The 23,178-nt window shown below is 35.8% G+C and overlaps 1 protein-coding gene across 2 annotated transcripts in view; it reads left to right on the top strand.

Annotated features, from left to right (window-relative positions):
• The window catches only part of TRUB1 (TruB pseudouridine synthase family member 1), a 40,936-nt gene that overhangs the window by 13,670 nt on the left and 4,088 nt on the right, over window positions 1–23,178 (top strand). For both annotated transcript variants that reach the window (XM_008063408.2, XM_021715189.1), the window contains 3 exons: window positions 8,117–8,198; window positions 19,077–19,149; window positions 21,580–21,719. In XM_008063408.2, the coding sequence (XP_008061599.1) occupies window positions 8,117–8,198; window positions 19,077–19,149; window positions 21,580–21,719 (295 nt within the window). The remainder of the gene's footprint in view (window positions 1–8,116; window positions 8,199–19,076; window positions 19,150–21,579; window positions 21,720–23,178) is intronic.

Genomic DNA, 23,178 nt, shown 5'->3' on the forward strand with positions numbered 1-23,178 from the left:
TTTTTTTTTTTTGGATTTATTGTGGAGATGAGGTCTCGCCTGCCCAGGTGGGTTTCGAACCCACGGCCTCAGGCAATCCACTCACCTCAGCTTCCCAAAGGTGCGGGATTACAGGCTGAGCCACCTAGCCCGGTTGTCAAAGACCATTTAAAAAAATTTTCAGCTCATTGCTGACTGACTGATGACTTTGGTAAAATATAATTAAAATGTTATGGTAATGTAAAATTGGTAAGTACATTTCTCAACAACCTCATTTTCTGAACTTATCTCATTGTAGATACTGTCCTGTGGACCACATTTGAAGTGACAGGTTTAAGTAACCTTTTTTAAAAATAATAAGCCCCAGAGAGCAGACTGCCTGTGATATCCCATTTTAGTTATCAACTGGCATAAAAATCTGTGCCATTCAGTTGGAAGGGAACTGAAAAATTTCAGTGTGGCTTGCTCTGTAATCCTCAAGATGTTGGTGCTGAAAAAAATCACGGAATACAAAAACTGTGCTAGAATGGAGGCATTTTACAGTTTTCCAGTAAACTTGTACATTGTGCTTAAATACTGACACACACAGTTTAAATTTGTGTCTGATATAGGTTTTTACCAGTTGTTTAATATTTGTTTTTTAATTCCAAGATATGAACAGTGTTTAATAGGAGATTATGGATGATTTTTATTTTCTTTATTCATATTATCTGGTGTTTAAAAAAAAATCTTTACAATAAACAAGTCACTTTTTTTTTTTTTTTTTTTGAGTTGGAGTCTCACTCTGTCGCCCAGACTGGAGTGCAGTGGCCGCTCCCAGCCACCGCAGCCTCGACCTGCTGGGCTCCGGCGATCCTTCCGCCTCAGCCTTCCAAGTAGCCGGAATTACAGGCGCGCACTACCACGCCTGGCTGATTTTTTGATTTATTGTGGAGATGAGGTCTCGCCTGCCCAGGCAGGTCTCGAACCCGCGGGCTCAGGCAATCCACTCACCTCAGCCTCCCAAAGGCGCGGGATTACAGGCTGAGCCACCAAGCCTGGCACAAGTCACTCTTATGCTAATAATAAGAGAGATATGTTTGCATTAAGGATTTAGAATTTTTTTCCAAGATAAAATATGTTGAGTTCATTGAAATGATTCATTATTCATCCCTCTCCCCAAAACTACAAACACACACAACATGCTATTTATTATTGAACAATTTTACTTGTAAATTCCAGGGATAATTTCAGAAATATTATGACTGAAAATGTAAATACATCATTGGCTCTGGTGTAAGTTTTGTCACAAGCCATTTTGCTATTCACCTGGGAAAGCTGAATGTTGTATAGTGAAATCACTCATCTTCAGGTAACTGTAATGTAAATAGAATATCCGGGGTGCATCTTGTTACAGAAACTTAGTTTTTGAGTGTTTCATATTTCAAAATAGGCATCATTGTCTGGTTAGCTGTCTGTATTTCTTACACTTTTAATTTTTTATTATGCACTTGTTGAAAGAGTTACATCATTTAAAATTTACCTTTAAGTATGCTGAAGATTACATTTTTATTCAAAGTAGTTAAAAATTGTTAAAATTTTTCTGATAGGTGCTCCCTGCCCCCTCCATACACATTTTTATTTGTATCACAGTGTAACTAAAAAAAATGGACTGTAATATGTGTAGGGTAGAGTTACCTCAAGAACAGATACATTTTATTCTAGGATGGCAGATTTTCAGTGTTCTTGTTACAGCCATATTATGATATACGCTACCTCACTAACCAGTCCTAATTGGAGACATTGCTAATTGTACATGGCCTAACATTCTTTTCTGCTGAATCAAGAAACATTCTTGGAATCCTTTTCAACATAGTGCTACTTCACACGACCACTGTCAATTAATAGGTGCAATGCTGGCCTTTAAATAGAATCTTCAGGCTATCAGATTATTTGCTTCCATCTGTGAAGGCCAGACACTATTCAGGCCACCCACTTTTCTTGTATTTTCTCCCATTCTGATCAGGGTATGAGTTAAGAAATGTCACACCCCTTTGTTCTTCATTATATTCCTCTCCTGCCTTATAGTAAGTTTTGCCCTGCCAAAGATCGTGTGCCTTTTGAGTCTTTTTTTTTTCATTGTATGTTCTTTTGAGATTCCTTGTATAATGTGTGTAAAAAGCACACAAGTTCTCTACAGTGCCTGTATACAGAAACTGTTCAGTAAACACTGTTATTACTATTCCCAAGTATTACCTATCTCCAAATCTCTCTCCTGAGTTTCTGGCCTTTTGGAGCTTCCTAACTACATGTTCTGTAGACACTTGAAATTAATTTTACCCAGGCAAGTTCTGTCAGAAATTTCAAGTACAGTTAACTTCATATTCTTCATTCCTAACTGATTTCTGGTGGTGTAGGCAAAATATGACACTTATCAGAGAGAAAAAGTATGCCAGTTCTTTAAGGGACAGTTTCTCTGGGCATTTAAGTCAGAAATTTCTTACAGTAAGGGATATTGAATGACACATAGATGTGGTTCTCAAAAAATGGTTTTATAACAGATGTGGATCTACATAAAATGTAACTTAGGTAAAATGATTCTGAGAGGTTAGGTTAACGTTTCTTTGTCCTATGTTGATCTAAGTATAGAATATAGATTACCTAGAGGAGGACAGTAGTCTCAACTAATTTCCCTAAGTTACAGTTTCTTTGGGTCAGTCATTCGGCAAAAACTGGTTAGCAGACGTTGTACTTCGAAGTAGCAGACTTCGATGAGGTTTTGGAGTGCTATCTTTATTGGTTTTCTCTATTGCTAATTAAAATTCATTACTTTATACATGCTTTAGAAATCAAATGAGAAGATGAACGTGTTGATATCCTATTATGAAAACGTGAAGACTCTTAACTAGCATCATCTAGACATAAGACTACTTCCTTTTCTCTGTGGAGGGAAACCTTAGTGATACCTACAGGCAAAGCCAGTGTATTTCCTCAGAAAGCAGCTTTGTATCCCCCTCCAGCAATTGAACAAGTCTTATCCTTGGGATAAACAAAGTTTCCCACCCTGAATGTAGTCCAAAGATAGTAACTCTCTTCAAGAACAGAGGAGCATTTTTAGGTTAACCAGTCATGAGAACACTGAAGTGTGACTTGAATAATACTCCTATGAAACTTAGCCAACTCATCAAGATTTCAGCATTTCTAATGAGTTTTCTAGAGTGATTAGTCCAATTTATACCTTTTCTATATATTAATATTCATGTATCTTATAAGTACTATATTGAACATTTTGAAGGGTTTATATTTATGAACTGTAAAGACCTGTTCCTTCTTAATGAGGCATTCAAAGCCACATGTTTTTGGTTTGGTAGGTTTTTTAAAAAATGTTCTTCCTCATTCAAAATGATATCCTTTTGTTGTTGTTTTTGTTGTGGATGTTGTTGATTTGTGAAACTTTGTATCACAAGCTTTCAAAATCATACCTCAAAAAAAAAAAAACAAAAACAAAAAACAAGTTGCTTAGTTAAGATCCCTGAAAATAATTGTGTACACTTTGTGTCATACAAACATCATCCTTTCTCCAAGAGAGTACAGAAGTTGATTTGCTCCTAGAGATGTCTAGCTAATATCTGCTGTGGGCTTCAAGGAGCTTAAAGATGAGTAAAGACAGGAGTAGAATAATAACGGGAGAAACTGGGAGTCCCAGTGAGCACAGGTCAACGGAATCTTCTACAGGACCTCCATTTGTTTTGTTGTGGAATTATGTTGTAACAAATACAATAATAGATTTCACAATTCCCGGGTATCTATTTTGGGGAGGAAACAACTCTAAAACTTAATCTCTGTGTAGAATTTAGGCCAGTGAAAATAAGTATTTTAGACCCCATTAGGTGAAATGGTAAGGTTGAATATATACATTTCCATGTCTTTTTTCTTCTGTTCCATAACTTTTTGGTGATGAGACTTTGTTTTAGCTGGAAGTTTAACTGTCTGAATGGGTTTTTCTTAGCGGTGTGTGGATAACTGAATAAAATTGAAGGTTAATTACTAGATCCCAGGACCAGAGAAGGCTAGGAAACAGCTATTATTTAAATCATAGGCTTATAGGGTGTGGTTGGTTTAAGGACTCCTGAAGCTCTTTCTGGGAGTCTGTTGAAATCAAAACTATTTTAATAGTTTCGCCTTTTTTACTTGAAATCTCACAGATACAAAGAGTTTTTCACAGGTTACCAGATGTGCAATGACATCGTTGCTCTGAGTGCTGATGGAATGTGTACATTAGTGTTCGTGTTTGAAACATTTTTCAGCTTTAATTTCTAATACAGTAAATATTGGCAAATATACTATATTTTTAAAAATGTGCCAGGGTTTCTCAATATATTTTAAGTGTATATAGAGCTTCTGAAACTAAAATGTTTGAGAACCGTTGGTGTAGATATTGTCTCCCATAAAAAGAATCCAGCATGTAGCTAGATACAGTATAATTGCAGAACCTGGAGTGGTTTGAGACTTAGCAGATACAATGTAGATGTTCAGAGTATTTAGACTGTATGGTAGAATGTGAAGAATCGCACACATAGGAACTTGCTCTGGCATGTGTGTCATTCTTTTTTTTTTTTTTTTTTTTGAGTTGGAGTCTTGCTCTGTCGCCCAGGCTGGAGGGCAGTGGCAAGTTCCGGGCCACCGCAGCCTCGACCCGCTGGGCTCCGGTGATCCTTCTGCCTCAGCCCTCCGAGTAGCTGGAACTACAGGCGTGAGCTACCATGCCCGGCTAATTTTTTGATTTATTGTAGAGATGAGGTCTTGCCAAGTTGCCCAGGTGGGTCACGAACCCACAGGCTCAGGCAATCCACTCACCTCAGCCTCCCAAAGGCGTGGGATTACAGGCTGAGCCACCAAACCTGGCTGCATGTGTGTAATTCTATTAACAACTTTTTATTAAGCTGCTACTGTGTTGCTGTCTAGTAACACAGTTGAGCAACAGTGCAAAATTCCAGCTACCAGAATTTATAATTTGGGAAGGTAAGGATCATTAAAATAAATTTAGAAAACAGTGAACATCTATAGTAATCACATGTTAAGCAGTATGGTATAAGAGCTCAGTAGCATGAACCAGACACGTCTATTATTACCATAACACCCATTCCCCTCTGCAGTAGTTGTCTTTATTGATGCCTTACCCTTTATTGATTACTTACTGTAATTAATATCCTAGGGGGAGGGGACTGTCTTATATGTATCTGTGTATCTCTCAGGAGCACCTTGGAAAATACTTTATACATTCTTAGTCCTTAGGAAACATGATTGAATTTGATAGGTCTTTATTCTATACGAAATTTGCATTGAGCACCTATTCTTAGCCATGCTGTGGAGGTAGGTATTGGGAGTTGGGAATGCATTAACAGGGTGGCTTTGAGAGATGAATACAGTTTGATTCTAAGAGAGGAGAAGGAGCTCAAGGCTAGGGAAGGCACAGGACACCAGAGTCCAGGGACTTGAATGAGCATTGCATACCCATAACAATGGAAAACATGTTAAGGCTCCCAGTTCAAACTTGTTACAAAGCAGAAATGGTGCAGATACATTCAAGGCACAATATCCAAGATTGCACTGTATTTTTCCTCATGTAACTAGACAGACTCTTAAAGTAAAAATCATAAAGAGCATTTTGATTCTTTCCTTATGGGAATTCACTGTAATCAGCTGAATCAATCTAACCTCTGTTGCTGTGAGACATTCTTTATCTTCTTTTTTTAAAAAAATTATAATGATAATTATATTGTTATCTGTTGCTTACCAGGGCCAGATACTGTTGTTCTAAACCAGGCATATCTGACCCACAGCCCATGGGCTGAATGTGGCCCAGGATAGCTAGTAATGCGGTCCCACAAAATCTTTTAACATCATGTGTTTTTTAGCATTTATTTTCTTTGTGACCCCATGCGTAGTTCTGTTTTTCAAGTTCACAGACATACCTTATTCATGACATCACTTTTTGGCAGCACATACATCTGTGAGCAGCTGTTTTCATTTATGAAGCACATGAAGAACAAAAATTTCTGATGAGCACCTTGAGAATGCACTAAGAATTGCGACCACTTCCATTGAACCAGACATTGATAGATTAGGTTTTCCACTAGTTTTATATTGTTCTCATTTTTCTAAACTTTATATAAAAGTTTTTTTTAAATAAAAGAAGTTTTATTGTGTATGTACACTAACTATATGACATAATTTATGTGTGGCCCAAGACAATTCCTTTTTACTTGATGGAGCCCAGGGAAGCCAAAAGGTGGACACACCTGCTCTAAACTTTTTGTTTCTTTCCATGATGTACTACTGTTTTCTGCATTTTAAGATAAGGAAGTGAAACTCCAGCAGGAAAGACCGACTTAAACTACTTTATCAATTGTGGTGGAGTAAGAATTCAAACCCAGTCAGTTTGACTCTGAGCCTGTTCTCTTACCACTTGTCCTGTTGTGCCTCTCCCCGTGGTATGTTCTATCAAGGTTGACTGTTCCACAATGTAGAAGCATGAATGGGACGTCTCAGATGATGAGGCTGAATGTTTAGTTACAAGAAACTTATTTGTCAATCCCTATAAAACTTTTAAAAATTAAATGCATTGGAACATACGTCCTCTATTGTTTCTGTTTAAAAAAATTCTGAGCTATATAATATGAAACTGATTTCATCACAGGTTCCTAGACTGCCATAAAATGGCTACATGTTTATGAGATTTTGACGTTTTAATATTTTTCTTAGTTTTGTTTTGGGTCTCTTCACTAGTATAACAAGTTTGTCATTAATAAGCTTATGTTTCTGCAAAGTGCTTTGAACTTTCTCTTTTAAAAATGCTCACTAAAGTACAGATTATTTTCAATGGGAAATATAATTCTAGTGTTTGTTACTCCATGTTATGCTCAAAATAAAAATCCAATTTGACCCAAAGAGAGTAGTGAAAAGAATATGTGCAAGTGTGTCCTAAGATGGAAAGTAAGACAGTCCTCAGTTAACTAAGAATGACCTCATTCTTCCCTTGTGGATAAGGATCAGTTCTTAGAAGTGACTTTTTTTCCTTTCAGAGAGCTTAAGTATCAATTTATCTTTATTATGAAAATATATGTAATAGTTTTGTGTGCCACCTCTGCTATACTGGCTTTGCTCATTTTCTATATATTTAACTTTTGTTGAAATGCATGATCTAGGCCGGGCTCGGTGGCTCAATCCCAGCACTTTGGAAGGTGAGGTGAGTGGATTGCCTAAGCCCGAGGGTTTGAGACCCGCATGGGCAACTTGGTGAGACCTCATCTCTACAATAAATCAAAAATTAGCCAGGTGTGGTAGCACGTGCCTGTAGTTCTAGCTACTCGGAAGGCTGAAGCGGAAGGATCACTGGCGCCCAGCAGGTCCAGGCTGCGGTGGCTGGGAGCGTGCCACTGCACTCCAGTCTGGGCGACAGAGTGAGACTCCAATTCAAAAAGTAAAATAAAATAAACTAAAATAAATAAATGCACGGTCTAGTTATTAAGATTCTTATATTTCATATAATAAGTAATAAATTGGCTGATTTTAAAATTAATTTTAATTGGATGTATGGGGAAATTATTGAATCTTGTAATGACCATTTCAGGATTTGGTGTACCATTCTCTCTATTCAGGCATATATTTGAAAAATTTTCCCTACAAAACACACTGCCTAGTATAAAAGTAGTTTTAGAAATTTGTTTGTTGTTGGGGACACATGACAACACAAAGGATCTGGCCCACTACTTGGGAAGTGAGAGCCAGTTAGAAGCCCAAACTTCACCTGCATGCAGCCTACTTATGTAGTCAATACTTACCTGTACCCCACAACTCTATAATAAGTAAATAAATTACAAAAAAATTTGTTTGTAATAACAATAGTCATAATTATCAATAAAATCAAACTTTTCTTTCTCTTGTTGGCTACTGTGGGATGTTTGTGAATGTTCCTCAGCTTATACAATTGCTTCTCACATATAAAAAGCAAACAAAACCATTGCAGTCTGTTATTTTTGCCTTCATTTTGTATCAGGTTGGAAGTATTAGTAAAATTTTGTATATTTTAAGATATGCATAACATTTTTTTCTTTACCTCGTAACCCTGTTTCCTTCCTTGTTTATCTTTCTCTAGAGGTATATTGCCATTGGAGAACTGGGGAAAGCTACTGATACACTAGATTCTACAGGGAAAGTAACAGAAGAAAAACCTTACGGTATGAAGTTCATCTAATGCAGTTCTTTTGAACATTTAGAGAAAGTTTCTGTGCAAGCAGTGTTTTAAAATAAATCTCTTACCTGATATTATCCGTGATTTTAGTTCTCAGTACATTTCTTTAGGTTAAGGAGATTAAAAATTATTTATCACACTGTTGTTTATTTGGTATGAGTTTATGAATAAAGATTTATTGTGATTGCTTCTTTTCCTGTAATTAATTTTTTAATGTTCAGAATTAGTCTTCCAAATAACTCTCTTGCCAAAAACATTTATAGCTAGGATTTAGGTTATTTTCCCTAGTAAATGAGAAACAAAGCAGAGATATTCCCTTATTAGATTTTACCTTCTTGCCATTAAAAAAAAAAAAAAAATTACTTGTCCGCTGTTGAAATAAATGCCCCAGGTTTAGTACTTTAACATTAATCATATTTCTGTGCTTTCAGAATACATTAAAAGATGACAGAGAGAAAAAGCTATTTTTCTGTAAGAAAAGTGGAACTCACTGGGATCCACCTTAATTTTTCTACCATTCTTTTCTTCACTACTTTAAGAAAGGATAGATAAATGAAATGGTCTCCTAGCAACTTGCACAGTGCTTATGCTATTTATAATGCAGCAGTTGCAGTTTTATAAGTCAGTTCACTTGTATTAATATGTCACCAATTGTGAATTATTTGTAGATTTTCTATTTTTTTCTTCTGCTTAATGTTCTTTCTCTTAATGTAGTTGTAGTCAGTCCAGCATCTAGCCTCCTATATTTTTGTGTTGAATATCCTTATTATATATTACATATTGCCCCAATAGTGAGACCAACCTTTTTCTTGTTCGTAATAGCTTCATTTATTCTGTTAATGTTTATATGTAGCTTAGTATCTTGCTTGATTAATCAAGAAACATAATGAAAAGAAAAATCACTGATATATTTCAAATCTTTTCAAAAATAGATGTTGAATTATTATTGGAATTATTGTTATTATTAGCAAATAATTGCAGACCCTCACTTACTGGACACTCAGCTATAACCATCAACCAGAAGGTTTTTAAGATTAAAGAGGGCAGCCCCTTGGGTCAGGTCCTCTCCCACTGTGGGAGCTTTTCTGTCCTCTCAATAAATCTTGCTTTCTAAAAAAAAAAAAGATTAAAGAGACATTGGGCAATAGAAGGATACCAGACATTTCCAGAGTATATGAAGGTATACTCTCATATGTATATAATTAAGTCTCTTATGTCTCTATCTCCATTTGCCTAAGCGTTAACAAGGAGAATAATTGATAATCAGAATAATGATCCCAAGGTCATACAATTTAGGATGGGATGCAGCTTGGTGATGTATAAAGAGCATTAGGGTAAGCAAACCTGGGTTTAGTTTCTAGCTCTGCCCTTTTCTAGCTGTGTACATTTGAAATTTTACTTATCTCTATGTTTCAGTTTTTTTATCTCCAAAATTATGATTATGATACCTATCTCACAGTGTTATTATGAGGACTGATTGGAAGATAATGAATATGGAAGTCTATAGGCAAGTCATGAGGCTCTTATGATAGTCCTGGCAGAGATTAGAATAATGGTTCAGAAGTAAAGTTGGTGAGACTTTTGATTATTGATTGATTGCCTGGGGATAGTAAGGAAGTTGTACCATGACCTCGGTTTTTGGGTTTTAAAGTTGGTTACATGACAGTGCAATTCATTGATTAGGGGATACTAGGACCGGGGTGATAAAAATACTTAAACATATCCTTTCTTCCTGCCTTTCAGCATTTTGGAATTTTAAAAAACTACTCGGAATATGGTCATTTGTAGCCTTATTTCCTTTTCAGATAGCTCAGTCTGCTAACATCATCTCATTACAATGCTGTAATAAGTTACTTAGAGAAACTCAGTGACTTTCTTCAGGCTGTTAATAGGAGTGCTTCTGTTGGATAGTATTTGTAGTCCCAGAAAATGAGAGTTCAGAGAATTTTGCTGACTGGCATGATTGCTGTGTGCTTTCAGTTAATCAGAAAATCTTTATCAACTGTCTAAGTTGCTATGGCAGGTACCAAGGGGAAGATAAATAAGTGTAAGACTTAGCTTGTGTCTTTAAGAACTTATTGTTGCGGCAACCCTCTTTCAGGTCCCCTCCTGCTCTAGGAGCTTTTCTGTCTTAGTAAACGCCTGCTTTTTTTTTTTTTTTAAAGAACTTATTGTCTAAAGGAGAACTTCGACTTATGTTTTCAACCCTCTGTGACCTAATACTGAGACCTACGGCCAATATTTTATAATGCTTTCTTTACTATCTTATATAAAATGTAAAGATACTCCAGCCTTCCTACATTTTTTTTTTAAAAAATCAATATAATGCAGTAAATGGAATAGAAAGAAGAAATAAAAGCAATTTATAATAAAATAAAATAGGTGTTAACATGTAAATGCATGAATATGACCCCACTAAAAGTCATAATGAAGTAGTCAGATGTTCACACTTATACATAAATCACTGTGAATGCCACAAGTTCAAATGTAAACTGATAGAGGAAATGTGTTGTATTAATAACTCAGTACTGGCAAATTCAGTGTCTGTAAAACTGAGCGAAAAATACTTTGTGTTTGATTGTACAATGTAGTTAAGTTCTAGCCACAGGTAGTTATAAACAGGCTTCAGCAGGCTTCAGACCTACATGACTATCAGGCAGCCATCCAGAAGTCAGGCAGTACACAAAGCATTTCTTCATTGTTTTCCACAATCCTACCAGTCCCAGGACATCTCTAGCATCCCTGATTGTCCTGCAGATGCTTCCCTGCCCCACTCCCACCCCCTGTCATTATAACAACCAAAAACACAGTACTTCATTGACCTGTCAAGGTCAACTGATTTTTAGATAAAGTAACTAAAGCAGTATGCAGTTAATGGCAGATGAATGTTCTTTTTTGTTTGTTTGTTTTTGAGTTGTAGTCTCACTCTGTTGCCCAAGCTGGAGTGCAGTGGCACGCTCATGGCCACAGCAGCCTCAACCTGCTGTCTCCAGTGATCCTTCTGCCTCAGCCTTCCGAGTAGTTGGAACTACAGGCATGTGCTACCATGCCCGGCTAATTTTTGATTTATTGTAGAGACAAGGTCTCACCAAGTCACCCAGGCTGGTCTCGAACCCACAGACTCAGGCAGTCCACTCACCTCAGTCTCCCAAAGTGCTGGGATTACAGGCTGAGTAAGTCATTTTGTCCTACCTAGACAAATACTATTTTTAACTGTTGTTTCAAATAGCTGAAGAAAATGTGTCTCTGGCTTAGTAGATACAAAGTGCAAAACAAACAACAAAGTGCAAAACATATCCCATCGCTATCATTATATGCTCTGTTATTCTTAAATGGCATTTTCTACTATTTACAAACTGTATTTTTGAGTCTTGACCCCTTAAGCAATGGGGCTGAAATCATGTCTCTTTTGGTGCTCACGTGTAGTTCTGGTGTGATATATGGTATGTAGAATAACACAGTGTATGGATAAATATGGCAGACAATAGAGGCATTCTCAGAGCAGATGACTGCAGATAAGTCCCAGGAAAGGTCAAGCATCTTCCTGCCTTCGGCTGTTCTTTTCTCATCCATGTCTAGATACTAAGTTTCCAGTACTGTGCTGTGTCTCTGAGGACACACAACTTCAGTGTACTCATTTTTTCCCCACTGAGCTCAGGACACTAGGGCCCTAGCTTCCCAGGCTAGATGTGGGCCAAGCTTTTGGGAAGGCCTAACTTCTGTAATGGAAATAGTTTTTTCTCTCCCTCCTGTTCCTTACTGTGGCGCAGGATGTGTAAAAGAAACACAGAATCTCATGCTAATCCTCTGTTCTAAACACTACTGCCCCTTAGTCCTGAGACAGGATGTTACTGGTTCTTCTCAAATGGATGCAGCTGATGTGTCTAACGGGAGTGGCTGTTCTTGGATTGTATGGTGATTGGCAGCCCACATTTCAGAGACTCATCCTGGAAGAAACTGAAGGGTGAATTGGGTCTCAAATTGTGATTTAAACCAGTAAGGTACATGATATAGTAGGGCTAGTATATAGCTGGGTGTCAATCTTCTTAAGGTGCTGTTTGTATTTAGACTTTTTAAAATTATAAAATATTACACAAAAGTGAATAATAAATTTATAACTCAATGAATTATCACAAGGCAAACATCTGTGCAGCTAGCTACCACCCTAGTCAAGAAATAGAAAATTCCTAGAAACCACCCTTGTGTCCAATCTCAATCACTATCCCATCCTTCTTTTCCAAAGATAACGACTAACCCAATACTATGGTGATAGTTCCAAAACTAAGGTATAGTTTTGCCTGTTTTTGAACTTTGTATAAATTGGAATTAAGCAGTATGTACCCTATTGTGTCTAAATTTTCCCCTTATTATATACATGAGATTCATCCATGTTACATGTATCAGAGTATTTTGAACTTTTTTTTATAACTGTGTAGTATGCCACCGTGTAAAATATCACTACACACACACACACACACACACACACACACACACACACTCTCTCTCTCTCTCTCTCTCTCTCTCTCTCTTTTCCTCTTTTGTTGATAGACATTTAGGTTGCTTCCATCTGGGGCTTTATGAATAAAGTGCTATGTATATATTTTATATGTCTTTTGGTAGACACATGTACTCATTTCTCTTGGGTATTAACCCAAGTGGAATATAGATCAAGTGTACATATATGTCATAAATAAGACCCTAGGTTTTTGAGTAGGTGTATATTTAACTGTACTGGACATTATCAGACAGTTTTGAAAGTGGTTATATAATTTGCATTTCCACTAACAACGTGTAAGAGTTCTACTTGCTCCACATCTTTAGCAATCCCTGGTATTAACAGTGTTTTTAATTTTGACCATTTTGGTGAGTGTGCAGTGGTATTACATGTGGTTTTAATTTAACTACTAATGAGATTCAATACTTTATCCTGTGTTTTTAGCTCCATTAGCTGTCTTCTTTTGTGTAGTGTCTGTTCAGGTCTCTTGCCTGTTTTTTGTTTTTTTTTTTCCTTCTTTCCCAGTTGAGTTGTCCTTTTCTTACTGATTTGTATGAGTTCTTTATATACTCTGAATATGTGCTCTTCTTTTGGTTATGTGTATTGCAGATCTTTTCTTCTACTTTGTGGCTTGCTTTTTTTCCTCTCTTAATTGTCTTTTGAAAAACAGAGTCTTAGTTTAGTCCAGCTTATCAAGTCTTTTCCTTTATGGTTAGTCCTTTTGGTATCCTGTTTAAGAAAACTGTTCTTACTGCAAAAAGCATGAAGATATTTTTCTATGGAAGATTTTTGTTTTTTGTTTTTTTGAGTTGGAGTCTCACTCTGTCACCCAGACTGGAGTGCAGTGGGCGCTCCCGGCCACCGCAGCCTCGACCTGCTGGGCTCCGGCGATCCTTCCGCCTCAGTCTTCCAAGTAGCTGGAACTACAGATGCGCGCTACCACGTCCAGCAAGTTTTTGATTTATTGTAGAGATGAGGTCTCGCCAAGTTGCCCAGGCGGGTCTCGAACCCACGGGCTCAGGCAATCCACTCACCTCAGCCTCCCACAGCGCGGGATTACAGGCTGAGCCACCGAGCCCGGCTCTGGAAGCTTTTATTGCTTTGCTTTTCACATTGTGTCAGCAGTCCATTTTTTTCTACATGGATATCCAGTTGGTTTTGAACTTTTCTCCACTGCTATGCATTGCTTTGCCTCCTTTATCACAAATCAAGCACCCATTTAGGCTTTTGTAAAGACACCTATTTTTTACATTGGTCAGCTTGTCTATACTTGTGCTAACATCAAACCATAATTGCTGTAGTTTTAGACTGTCTTGATATCTGGAGAAGAATGTTCTTCCCACCTGGTTTCTTTTTCTTTCTCTCATTCTTTTTTTTTTTTTTTTTTTTTTTTAATTTTTGAGTCAAGGTCTCACTCTGTTTCCCAGGCTGGAGTTCAGTGGCATGATCACAGCTCATTGAGGCCTTGACCTCCTGGGCTCAGGCAATCCCTCCTCAGTCTCCCAAGTACCTGGGACTACAGGGACACACCATCATACTTGGCTATTTTTAAAAATTTTTTTGTAGAGACAAGATCTCGCTGTGTTGTCCAGTCTGGTCTCAAACTCCTGATCCCAAACTCCAAGCAGTATTCCTGTCTTGGCCTCCCAAAGTGCTGGGATTACAGGCATGAGCCACCACACCCGGTCCCCACCTCATTTCTTATAGATTTTTTTTTCTATAGTTTTTTTTTTGTTGCTAAGTATTAACTCAGTTATCAAAGTAAAAAAGTGACTTTCTATTCCTAATTTGCCGAGTTTTGGGTTTTTAGAAATTATGAACAGACATTGAATTTTATCAAATATTTTTTTCTGCATCTATTGATTTTTCTCCTCATTCAGATATTAAGCCAACCTTACATTTCTAGAATAAGCCCAACTTGGTTGTAATGTGTTATTCTTTATATAAATTCTTAAATTTGGCTTTCTAATATTTAGTTTAGGATTTTTGCATCTTTGTTTATGAATGCGATTACCCTGTATTTTTCTTTTCTATTAATGTCCTTGACTGGTTTTGATATCAAAGTTCAACTGATTTCATACAGTAGGTTGGAGAGTGTTCACATTTTTGCTGTTCTCAGGAAGAATTTGCATCAGATTGACTTCCTTTTCTAATGTTTGATACAATTTACTCTGGTAGATAGCATCTGGAATTTTCTGTTAGGAAAGTTTTTAATTGTGAATTGAATTTTTTACTAGCTATTGGACATACTATTTTTTATTTCTTATGTCATTCTAGATAATTTTTCCCTTCAGAGTTTGTTCATTTCATCTAAAATTTCAAATGTATTAGTAAAAAAAAAGTTGTTTGCAATTTTCCCAGTACTTTTTTTATTTTAAAATATCAAATGTAGAAAAAAGTAATAGAGCAAATAACTTTTCCTAAGTCACCCAAGAGTAAGCTCAGTCATGATGTCCCACCACCCCAAATACATTACTGCAGTTCAATCCAGACATGCTATTTATTTTTTTAAAACGGCCTTGTGGAAGTACAAGTATAATTGGCATACAAAAATAGTGTACATATTTAAAATGTACAGTTTGACAAATTGACATATATAATCTGTAAAATCATAACTATAATCAAAATAGTGAACATACTTATCAACTTTCCTTATGCCTCTTTGTTATCCTTCTCTGTGGTCCATTTTGTGTTAATTTTTATACATGATCTCAGTTATGAACCTGAGTTCACTTTTTGCATATGGATATTAAATTGTTTCATAACTGTTTTTTGAAAGACTATTCTTTGTCTCGTTGCTTTTGAACATGCATCAAAAATATGGTTGTCTACATATACTTTTATTTCTGGACTCTTTATTCCATTGATCCATTTGTCTATTTTTGCACCAGTATACACACTGCCTTGATTATTGTAGCTTTATAATGAGTCTCAAAATCAGGGAGTGTTGGCCCTCCAGCTTATTCTTTTTCAAAGTTATTTTCACTATTATTGGTCTTTACATTTTCATATGAATTTTTGAATCAGTGTGTCAGTTTCTACAATATACACATACACAAAAGTCTTGAGATTTTAATTGTGTTGAATCGTTAGATCAATTTGGAGGGAATTGACGTCTAAACAGTATTGGGTCTTCTGACCTATGAAATAGGATATATCTTTTCATTTGTTAGGTCTTTAATTTCTTGCAGCCATATATTTGTAGCTTTCAGTATATAGATTTTTCACATTTTTTGTATGTGAAATTCCTAAATACTTCATATTTTAATGTTATTATAAATAGAATTTTTTAAATTTCAATTTCTGATCATTTATTGCTAGTATATAGAAATGGAGTTGTTTTTTTGTATATTGATCTAGTGTTTTTCAACTTCGCTGAATTCACTTATTCTAGTTGTTTTTGGATAGACTTCTTATTAAAGTGACTGTGAAGTCCTTTTTTTTCTAGGTCTAGTTTAGCTCTGTTTCAAGGCATGGCTTTTCTGGGGACTTTATTAAATGTCCTGAGTGTTTAGCAAAGCTTTTTCATTCTGTATGGTTGAAACTGAAGCATCTTCCAGCCTCCTGTGTGTAGCTTAGAATTTAGTTGGAGTCTCAAGGGGGCCCCTGTAGACATCTCTTTCCCTTGAATTCCAGCTGCCGTTGCTTTCTCAAATTCTGATCTATGTTCAATGAGATCACTGTGCTTTGAGATTTTCCTCACTGTCCCACAGTTAAGAAATCACCGCCAGGCAAAAATAAACAATCATGGGGCTTACTTTGTTTCCCATCTCTCGGGGATTACAGCTCTTGCGCCTATTGTCTGTCTAAAAATAGTTGTTTAATCTATTTTGTCCAGTTTAACAGTACTTTTGGTGGCAGGACTTGTCCAGTAACAGTTACTCTGTCATGGTAAAATATGACATTTGTCTCCATCATACTGTTTTTAGCCCCATAGGTCAGTTAGGTACCAACTATTGTATTGTAAGCTCACTGGAAGAGTCAATAACATGATCTTGTATAAATAAGTTTATGAGAATGATTTAAAAAATTAATTTCAAATGAATGCTGTCACATTGATGTTTTATTTACTAAACAAAAAAATAATTACCTAAGTCCTATGACTTAGTCCTAATTACCTTTGACTTAGGTAATTGTCATTATCTAATTGTATCATACTTTTCTTTTATCAAATGAACTTCTTTTGGTTAATTATTGGATATACTGTGGAGATTTTGTACTCCATTACTTTTTGGAGGCAGAGCCTTTATTCTTAGGTATAGGAACAGTTATTAATATTTGTATTAGACTAATACCATGTCTTAGATATAGCTAGTTTGTACTACATACTCACATAACTCAAGCTTAGCTTTTATTATAAAATAACTTACTACCTAGGCTTTCTGTCTAGTGATTCCAACATCAATGAATGATCAGCCTTAGGTGACTTTTAAATGCCCTTCAACGTTGAAATTCTATTATTCTTCAGCAAATTAAATTCAGCAAGAATGGCTTGAGTGCCATCTTAAGAGTGTATGTTATATAAGAAGAAAAACTGTCCTTGCCTTTGAGAAACTTAGAATTTCATTTGTGAGATAATACCTACATATATACAGAGAGAGAGAGAGTAGTTACACATTGTGTATGATTAATTGCAGAATGAACAGCACAAATTCATAAATGCCTGAGATGTTAAGTCAGAGAAAGAGACAATATGGCAGAAGTAGAATAAGAAAGAGCACATCATCTTGTGTGTTGGGATAACAGTAAAAGACAGCCACAAACACATTATAAAAAGAGTACATATTTGCTGGAATGTCAGTAAAGAGAACAGCCTCACAGAAATAGCCTCTTGATCTTGTTTGAAAAATGTGTAGCTAAGTTATGAACTATTGCAGTTTGTCAACAATGGCATTTCTTTCAGCAAGTGCCAGCGTGGTGATAGCATTGGCTGTGTAGATTTGGAAATCTTATGTTTGCATAACTAAGGTACCACCAATAATTATGTCTTGATGTTGAGTAGAATAAAAAATTTTCATGGAAAAATCCTCATTTGTATAATGAGATATATGTTTGAGAAACAGTATGAACAAAACAGCCATCTGAGATCTGCCTTTTTGGAACTGCTAGGTGTTAGGGAAATTCCTTGGAGTTTTGTAGCTTTCTCTGTCTGTTTGAGCCTAGTAGATTCTAGTCTTTTGTTTGTGTTTAACTTTAAAGGATCAAGGTTAGATTAAGGTTAAAACTGTCTTGCTGGGTTGATATTGAAATCTGGGCACAGTATTCCATGCTGTCTTTGGGTTTTTATTCTGATAATGGAACAGTGATTGAAAGCACAATTATTTTAATTTAATATTCTTCAAATAAAACCAAATGTAACATGCATATACTAGAATAAAAAAGTGTGGATAAATTTCCTACAAAAATCATAATAGTGCTGAAACTTATTTCCATTGACTGTGACCTAAACAGGTTATAGAACATTTATATGGTTTAGTATATTATCAAATGAAATATATGTAAAGACTATTTTGTAAGTATGAAAATTCTAAATATTGAATTTCAGTGTATCATAGTTTACAGTTTTTAAAATTATAGAACTATAATATTGCATCATTTTGTTTGGAGAAGCAAACGAAAGCAGGAAGCACATGACCAAGTGACAGATATTAAAAGCTTTATGTATGTGTCTTCACTCACATTTTCTAAAAGTACTGTTTAACAAATGCTTATCTAGTAGCATGCTGAAATTCTTGCATGTGTATTCCTTTTGCACTGTTTTATCTTTGCAGTTAACTGAGAGTATTCAGTTAAAAGAATTCCAAGAGCAGGGAAAGTGAGCGAGGGGTAAGGGGGACACAGAACACTTGAAGACATAGTTGAATGTAAGTGTGTAAAGTTTATGTCATGACACAGAACTGTTTTGAAATCAGGTAAAATAATATTAAATTATTTATAATATTTGATGCCTAGAGAAACTTAGGAGAGGACTTACAGGTATTATTTTTCTGCTGTATTCTTATCACCTGATCATTGATCACTGCAGGACAACTTCTGCAGCTAATGTGGCATTTTACTTAGTTTCTCTAAAGGCCATAGTCAGAACTAAATACATATAAGATGATTGGGTTACTTTTATTGGAGAGAAAATTGAAGCAAAGGAAATTTAGTCTTAATGAAGAATATGAGACTTTCTTCTCCCTTTATCTCATTAAGGTGCATTTTCTTCTTCTCAACAAGGTAAAATTTGGTCTACAAAATATATACTGCAATGTCTGTTTTGTTGGAAAAAATTTTTAATGAATTTTCAGGACTATTGATGCCATGAAAAAGGTACATGTACTTTTGTGGTTGCTTTAGTGTCATTTTTTGTTTGTTTGTTTTTGGCAGATAAAATAAAACAAGAAGATATCGAAGGCATTCTACAGAAATTTACTGGCAATATAATGCAAGTACCCCCTCTGTAAGCTCAATTAGTAAATTTGGATTCATGTGTAATTTTCTTTCTTAATAATTAACATTACTCTAATTAAAATAAATTAGTTTCCTTTTACTATATAGCAAAGGACGCTTTAAATTTACATGGCAAATGATCAAGTAAAGCTGAGTCTGATTTAGGATGTGGGGCTATTGACACTCTCGAGGAGGTAGCACAGTGTGATCTCTTGGCCCTGGCTGTGGCTACAGCTTAACATCTGTACTATTCCAGTGTTTATTGGCATTTCTGATTCTGGCAACATACATCAGGGCAGTTTTGAAGTCCGTAGATGTCACTTTTCCCAGAACTGCTGTGAAGGGACTAGTCTAGTCTGGGACGGGCCTCAGAGCTGCATCAGAGTGCTAATGTCCACTGCTTGTCAGGTGTTGAGACCATCTTTTTTGGGCAGAATCTTTTGCTTCACTATTCTCTGCAGCAAATGATATGGATGAGAGTTATAACTTATTAAATGTATTGCTTTACCACTTGTCCTAGTTTGGGCTGTGATAACAGAGTAACAAACTGGGTAGCTTATAAACAACATAAATTTATTTCTCACAGTTGCAGTGACTGGGAAGCCCAGGATCACAGTGCCTGCAGGTGTGGTGTCTAGTGAGGGCCTTCTTTCTCATAGATGGCACCTTCTTGCTGTGTCCTGTCATGGTAAAAGGGGCAAGGCAGCTCTCTGGGGCCTCTTTTATAAGGGCACGAACTCCTTTCCTAAGGCTCTGTCCTATGACCTAATCGCTTCTCAACAACCCCCACCTCCTAGTATCCTCCTAATAATCATCTTGGAGGTTAGGATTTTGGCATGCAAAATTTAGGGGGACACAAACATTTAGCACCACTTAACCATGGTTTTGTGCACATTACCATTTTAAGCAAAGTGCTTTTTTTTTAAAAAAAAAAATGACTGAATGGCTATGGGATGTGTCAGGATAACTTACTGACAATTCTTTTAGAATGCAGTATTTATTTTGTGTTTTAAAATCTTGAGTTTTTCCAGAACATTGAAATATCTTTGGGGAAATGTTTCTTCTTGAGTTTGCCTCAAATGTAAAGTTTTAAAATTTTTAGCAAGAGCTGTATAAACATTATTTAGGATAGTTGTTAAAATAAATTAAAATTATTTATAAGAACCATTTTAGAATTTTCTGTGATTATCTCAAGGATTTTGTTATCTGATAAAATTTTATCACAAAAGCTAAGATCTGTTAAGTAGATTAATTGCTTATTAGCATTTAAGGAACGTTTTGATAGTGGAAAAATTTTTTTCTATTTTTTTCAAATGTGGGGGTACAGTTCAGGTTTTACAGTTCAAATGTGGGGGCACAGTTCAGTTCAGATTTTAATTTGTGTTTCTTTGATGACAGCATTTTTCCATGTATCTATTGGCTGCTCATATGTCTTCTTTTGAGAAGTGTCTGTTCATATCTTTTGCCCACTTTGGAATGGGGCTGTTTTGTTTTTTTCTTTTCGGCATGTTTGAGTACCTTGTAGCCTTTTGTCAGATATACAGTTGACAAATATTTTTTCCCATTCTGTGGGCTGTTTCTCCATTCTTTTGATGGTTTCTTTGACTTTGCAGAAACTTTTCAATTTGATGAGGTCCCACTTGGCTATCTTATCTCTTATGGCATGAGCACTTGGGTTTTTGATCGGAAATTGGTTGCCAGTTCCAATTTCCATAAGGGTGTCTTCTGCATTTTCTAAGCTTCTTATAGTTTGAGGTTTTATGTTTAGGTCTTTGATCCATTTAGAGTTGATTTTTGTGTATGATGATAGGTAGAAGTCCTGTTTCAATCTTCTGCATGTGGTCAGCCAGTTTTCCCAGCACCATTTTCTGAATAGGTTCTCCTCTCCCCAGTGGTTTATGGTGGAGGCTTTGTCAAAGATGAGTTGGTTTAGAAATTGAGGTTTTGCTTCTGGAATCTCTATCCTGTTCCATTGGTCTATATGCCTTCTCTTGTACCAATACCAGGCTGTTTTGATTATTGTAGCCTTATAATAAAGTTTAAAGTCTGGAATTGTTATTTTAATAGAAATTGTTTTAAGGAAATATATCTGAAAGATTATTATGACCAGATGCTACTAAATTTCTTGTGCCCTTAATACAGAATAAGGACAAGTGAGAAGACATGAATAGATCATTTCCAGAAAGATGGTTAAAGAATAAAATTGGCAACACTGCTTATTGAGGCTCAGAGATATTTTCGGAACTCTTATCTATGACAGCATTGTAGAGTGGAAAAGAAAAAAAAAAACTAGTTCAGTTTTTAGAAGAATTTTCAATTTAAAGAGCTGCTTGTCATTCTTTTCATATGATACCTGGAATTATTATCTCTCAGTCTCTCTAATTCTCTATCAATTCTTGCTTTCCCTTTACCTCCCTCACTCCCTCTCTTGTCTCTCAAGCTATTCTGCATTGAAGAAAGATGGACAGAGACTTTCAACTTTGATGAAGAGAGGTGAAGCAGTAGAAGCGAAACCTGCCAGGCCAGTTACTGTATATAGTATCTCTCTTAAAAAATTCCAGCCACCTTTTTTCACATTAGGTAAGATGGAGAAATTTGAAATCATTTGTATTTAGTATTTACATGTGCTTTTACTTTATATTTGGCTACTTTTATATAATTTTGATGGATTCTTTAGGATGTTGGAGATTTTTAAACATTTTAATTTAAAGAAGGTTAGGATTTGTTAATACCTGTTTGGTAGCACATTTAATGAGACACCTGTTTGGAGGTTTAGAAATGCCTTTTAACTTTCCATTGTACTGTGTTGTCTTACTATAAAGTTGGAAGTAACATACTTTAGCTCGCTACAGAGAGGAATAGGTAAGGAGTATATATTTTTTAATTTTAGTTTTTATTATCTGATGGATGATTTTCTTCCCATTTTGGCTAGTACCTGATACATTCAATTTTCGGGCTGACATTAATTTCTCCTTTTAAAAGCATTTTTAGTTTCTGGACAAGAAATGCTAAGAGTAGACTGATTCCCCCCCCCCCCCCCAACCCCTTTCTTTATCACCTGAAAGTTGCTACTAAAGTTCCTGAAAATACGGAAAAAATTGGCAAGGCAGAAATGTATTCTTGGACACCTGGTCACATTTTAAATTCAGGTTACCATTTGGATTTATAATTCATATTTGAAATAAATGTGGAAACCAAAAAGTTTGTTTCTATTGTTTGGAAATGTTATCTTCCTGGATACAGAAAGTTGTGAACTTATAATAGCTGTGAAAAATCAAAAGCTGTAGTTCTTAATCATCAGACTCCCTTAAATAGATCCTACCCTGAATATCATGAATGGGATTCCTTTTAGAAATAGTTTTCCAAATCCTTTTTGTCTAAACTTTGTTGCTTTTTCTTATTGGCATTATTACTCCTGCAGAATGTGGTTTTGGACAATTAGATAAAAAGATCACTCCTTTTCATCTACTTTCAGTTTCCTGATTCCAGAATATTTCAGTTTCCTAATCAGTTTCCTGATTCCAAAATATTTGACAGACATTGAAAAAAACACACTATACAATGTTTTGTTCTGTTCCATGAAATTGAACAGCTGGTTTGGCAGAGTAGATATTATTTATGAAATTAAGAAAAACTCAGCCACTACCTGACTAGACTGTGGTGTGTGTGGCCATGTGCTTTTTGAGCTATGGCTATTACCATGCTTCCTGGCTTTGGCCCCCTTCCTTGCCATGGGAAGGTGAATCTCCTCTTTCTTTCTAATTTACTTTTTAAATAAACTATATTTTCTTATCTAAAAAAAAAAGAAGGTAAGAAAAACTCAAATTTTTCCCTTGTAATTAAGTCATAAATATTTTGTTTACTAGAGAGTATAAAGGTCAAAACTGTCTTTTCACCAAAGTCAAATATGTAAGAATCTTAGCACACCTACATTGGATCCTAGTGCCCGTTTTTTATCTCAGCAGTGGCTCCCAACCATGAGCTCACTGGGGAGGTGGGGGGAAGGGAATTAAAATCTCCAGGTGGTGAGTTTTGATTA

This window comes from Carlito syrichta, unplaced genomic scaffold (genome assembly GCF_000164805.1).
Source record: "Carlito syrichta isolate Samal-C Ts95f unplaced genomic scaffold, Tarsius_syrichta-2.0.1 Scaffold306834, whole genome shotgun sequence".
Lineage (NCBI taxonomy): Eukaryota > Metazoa > Chordata > Mammalia > Primates > Tarsiidae > Carlito > Carlito syrichta.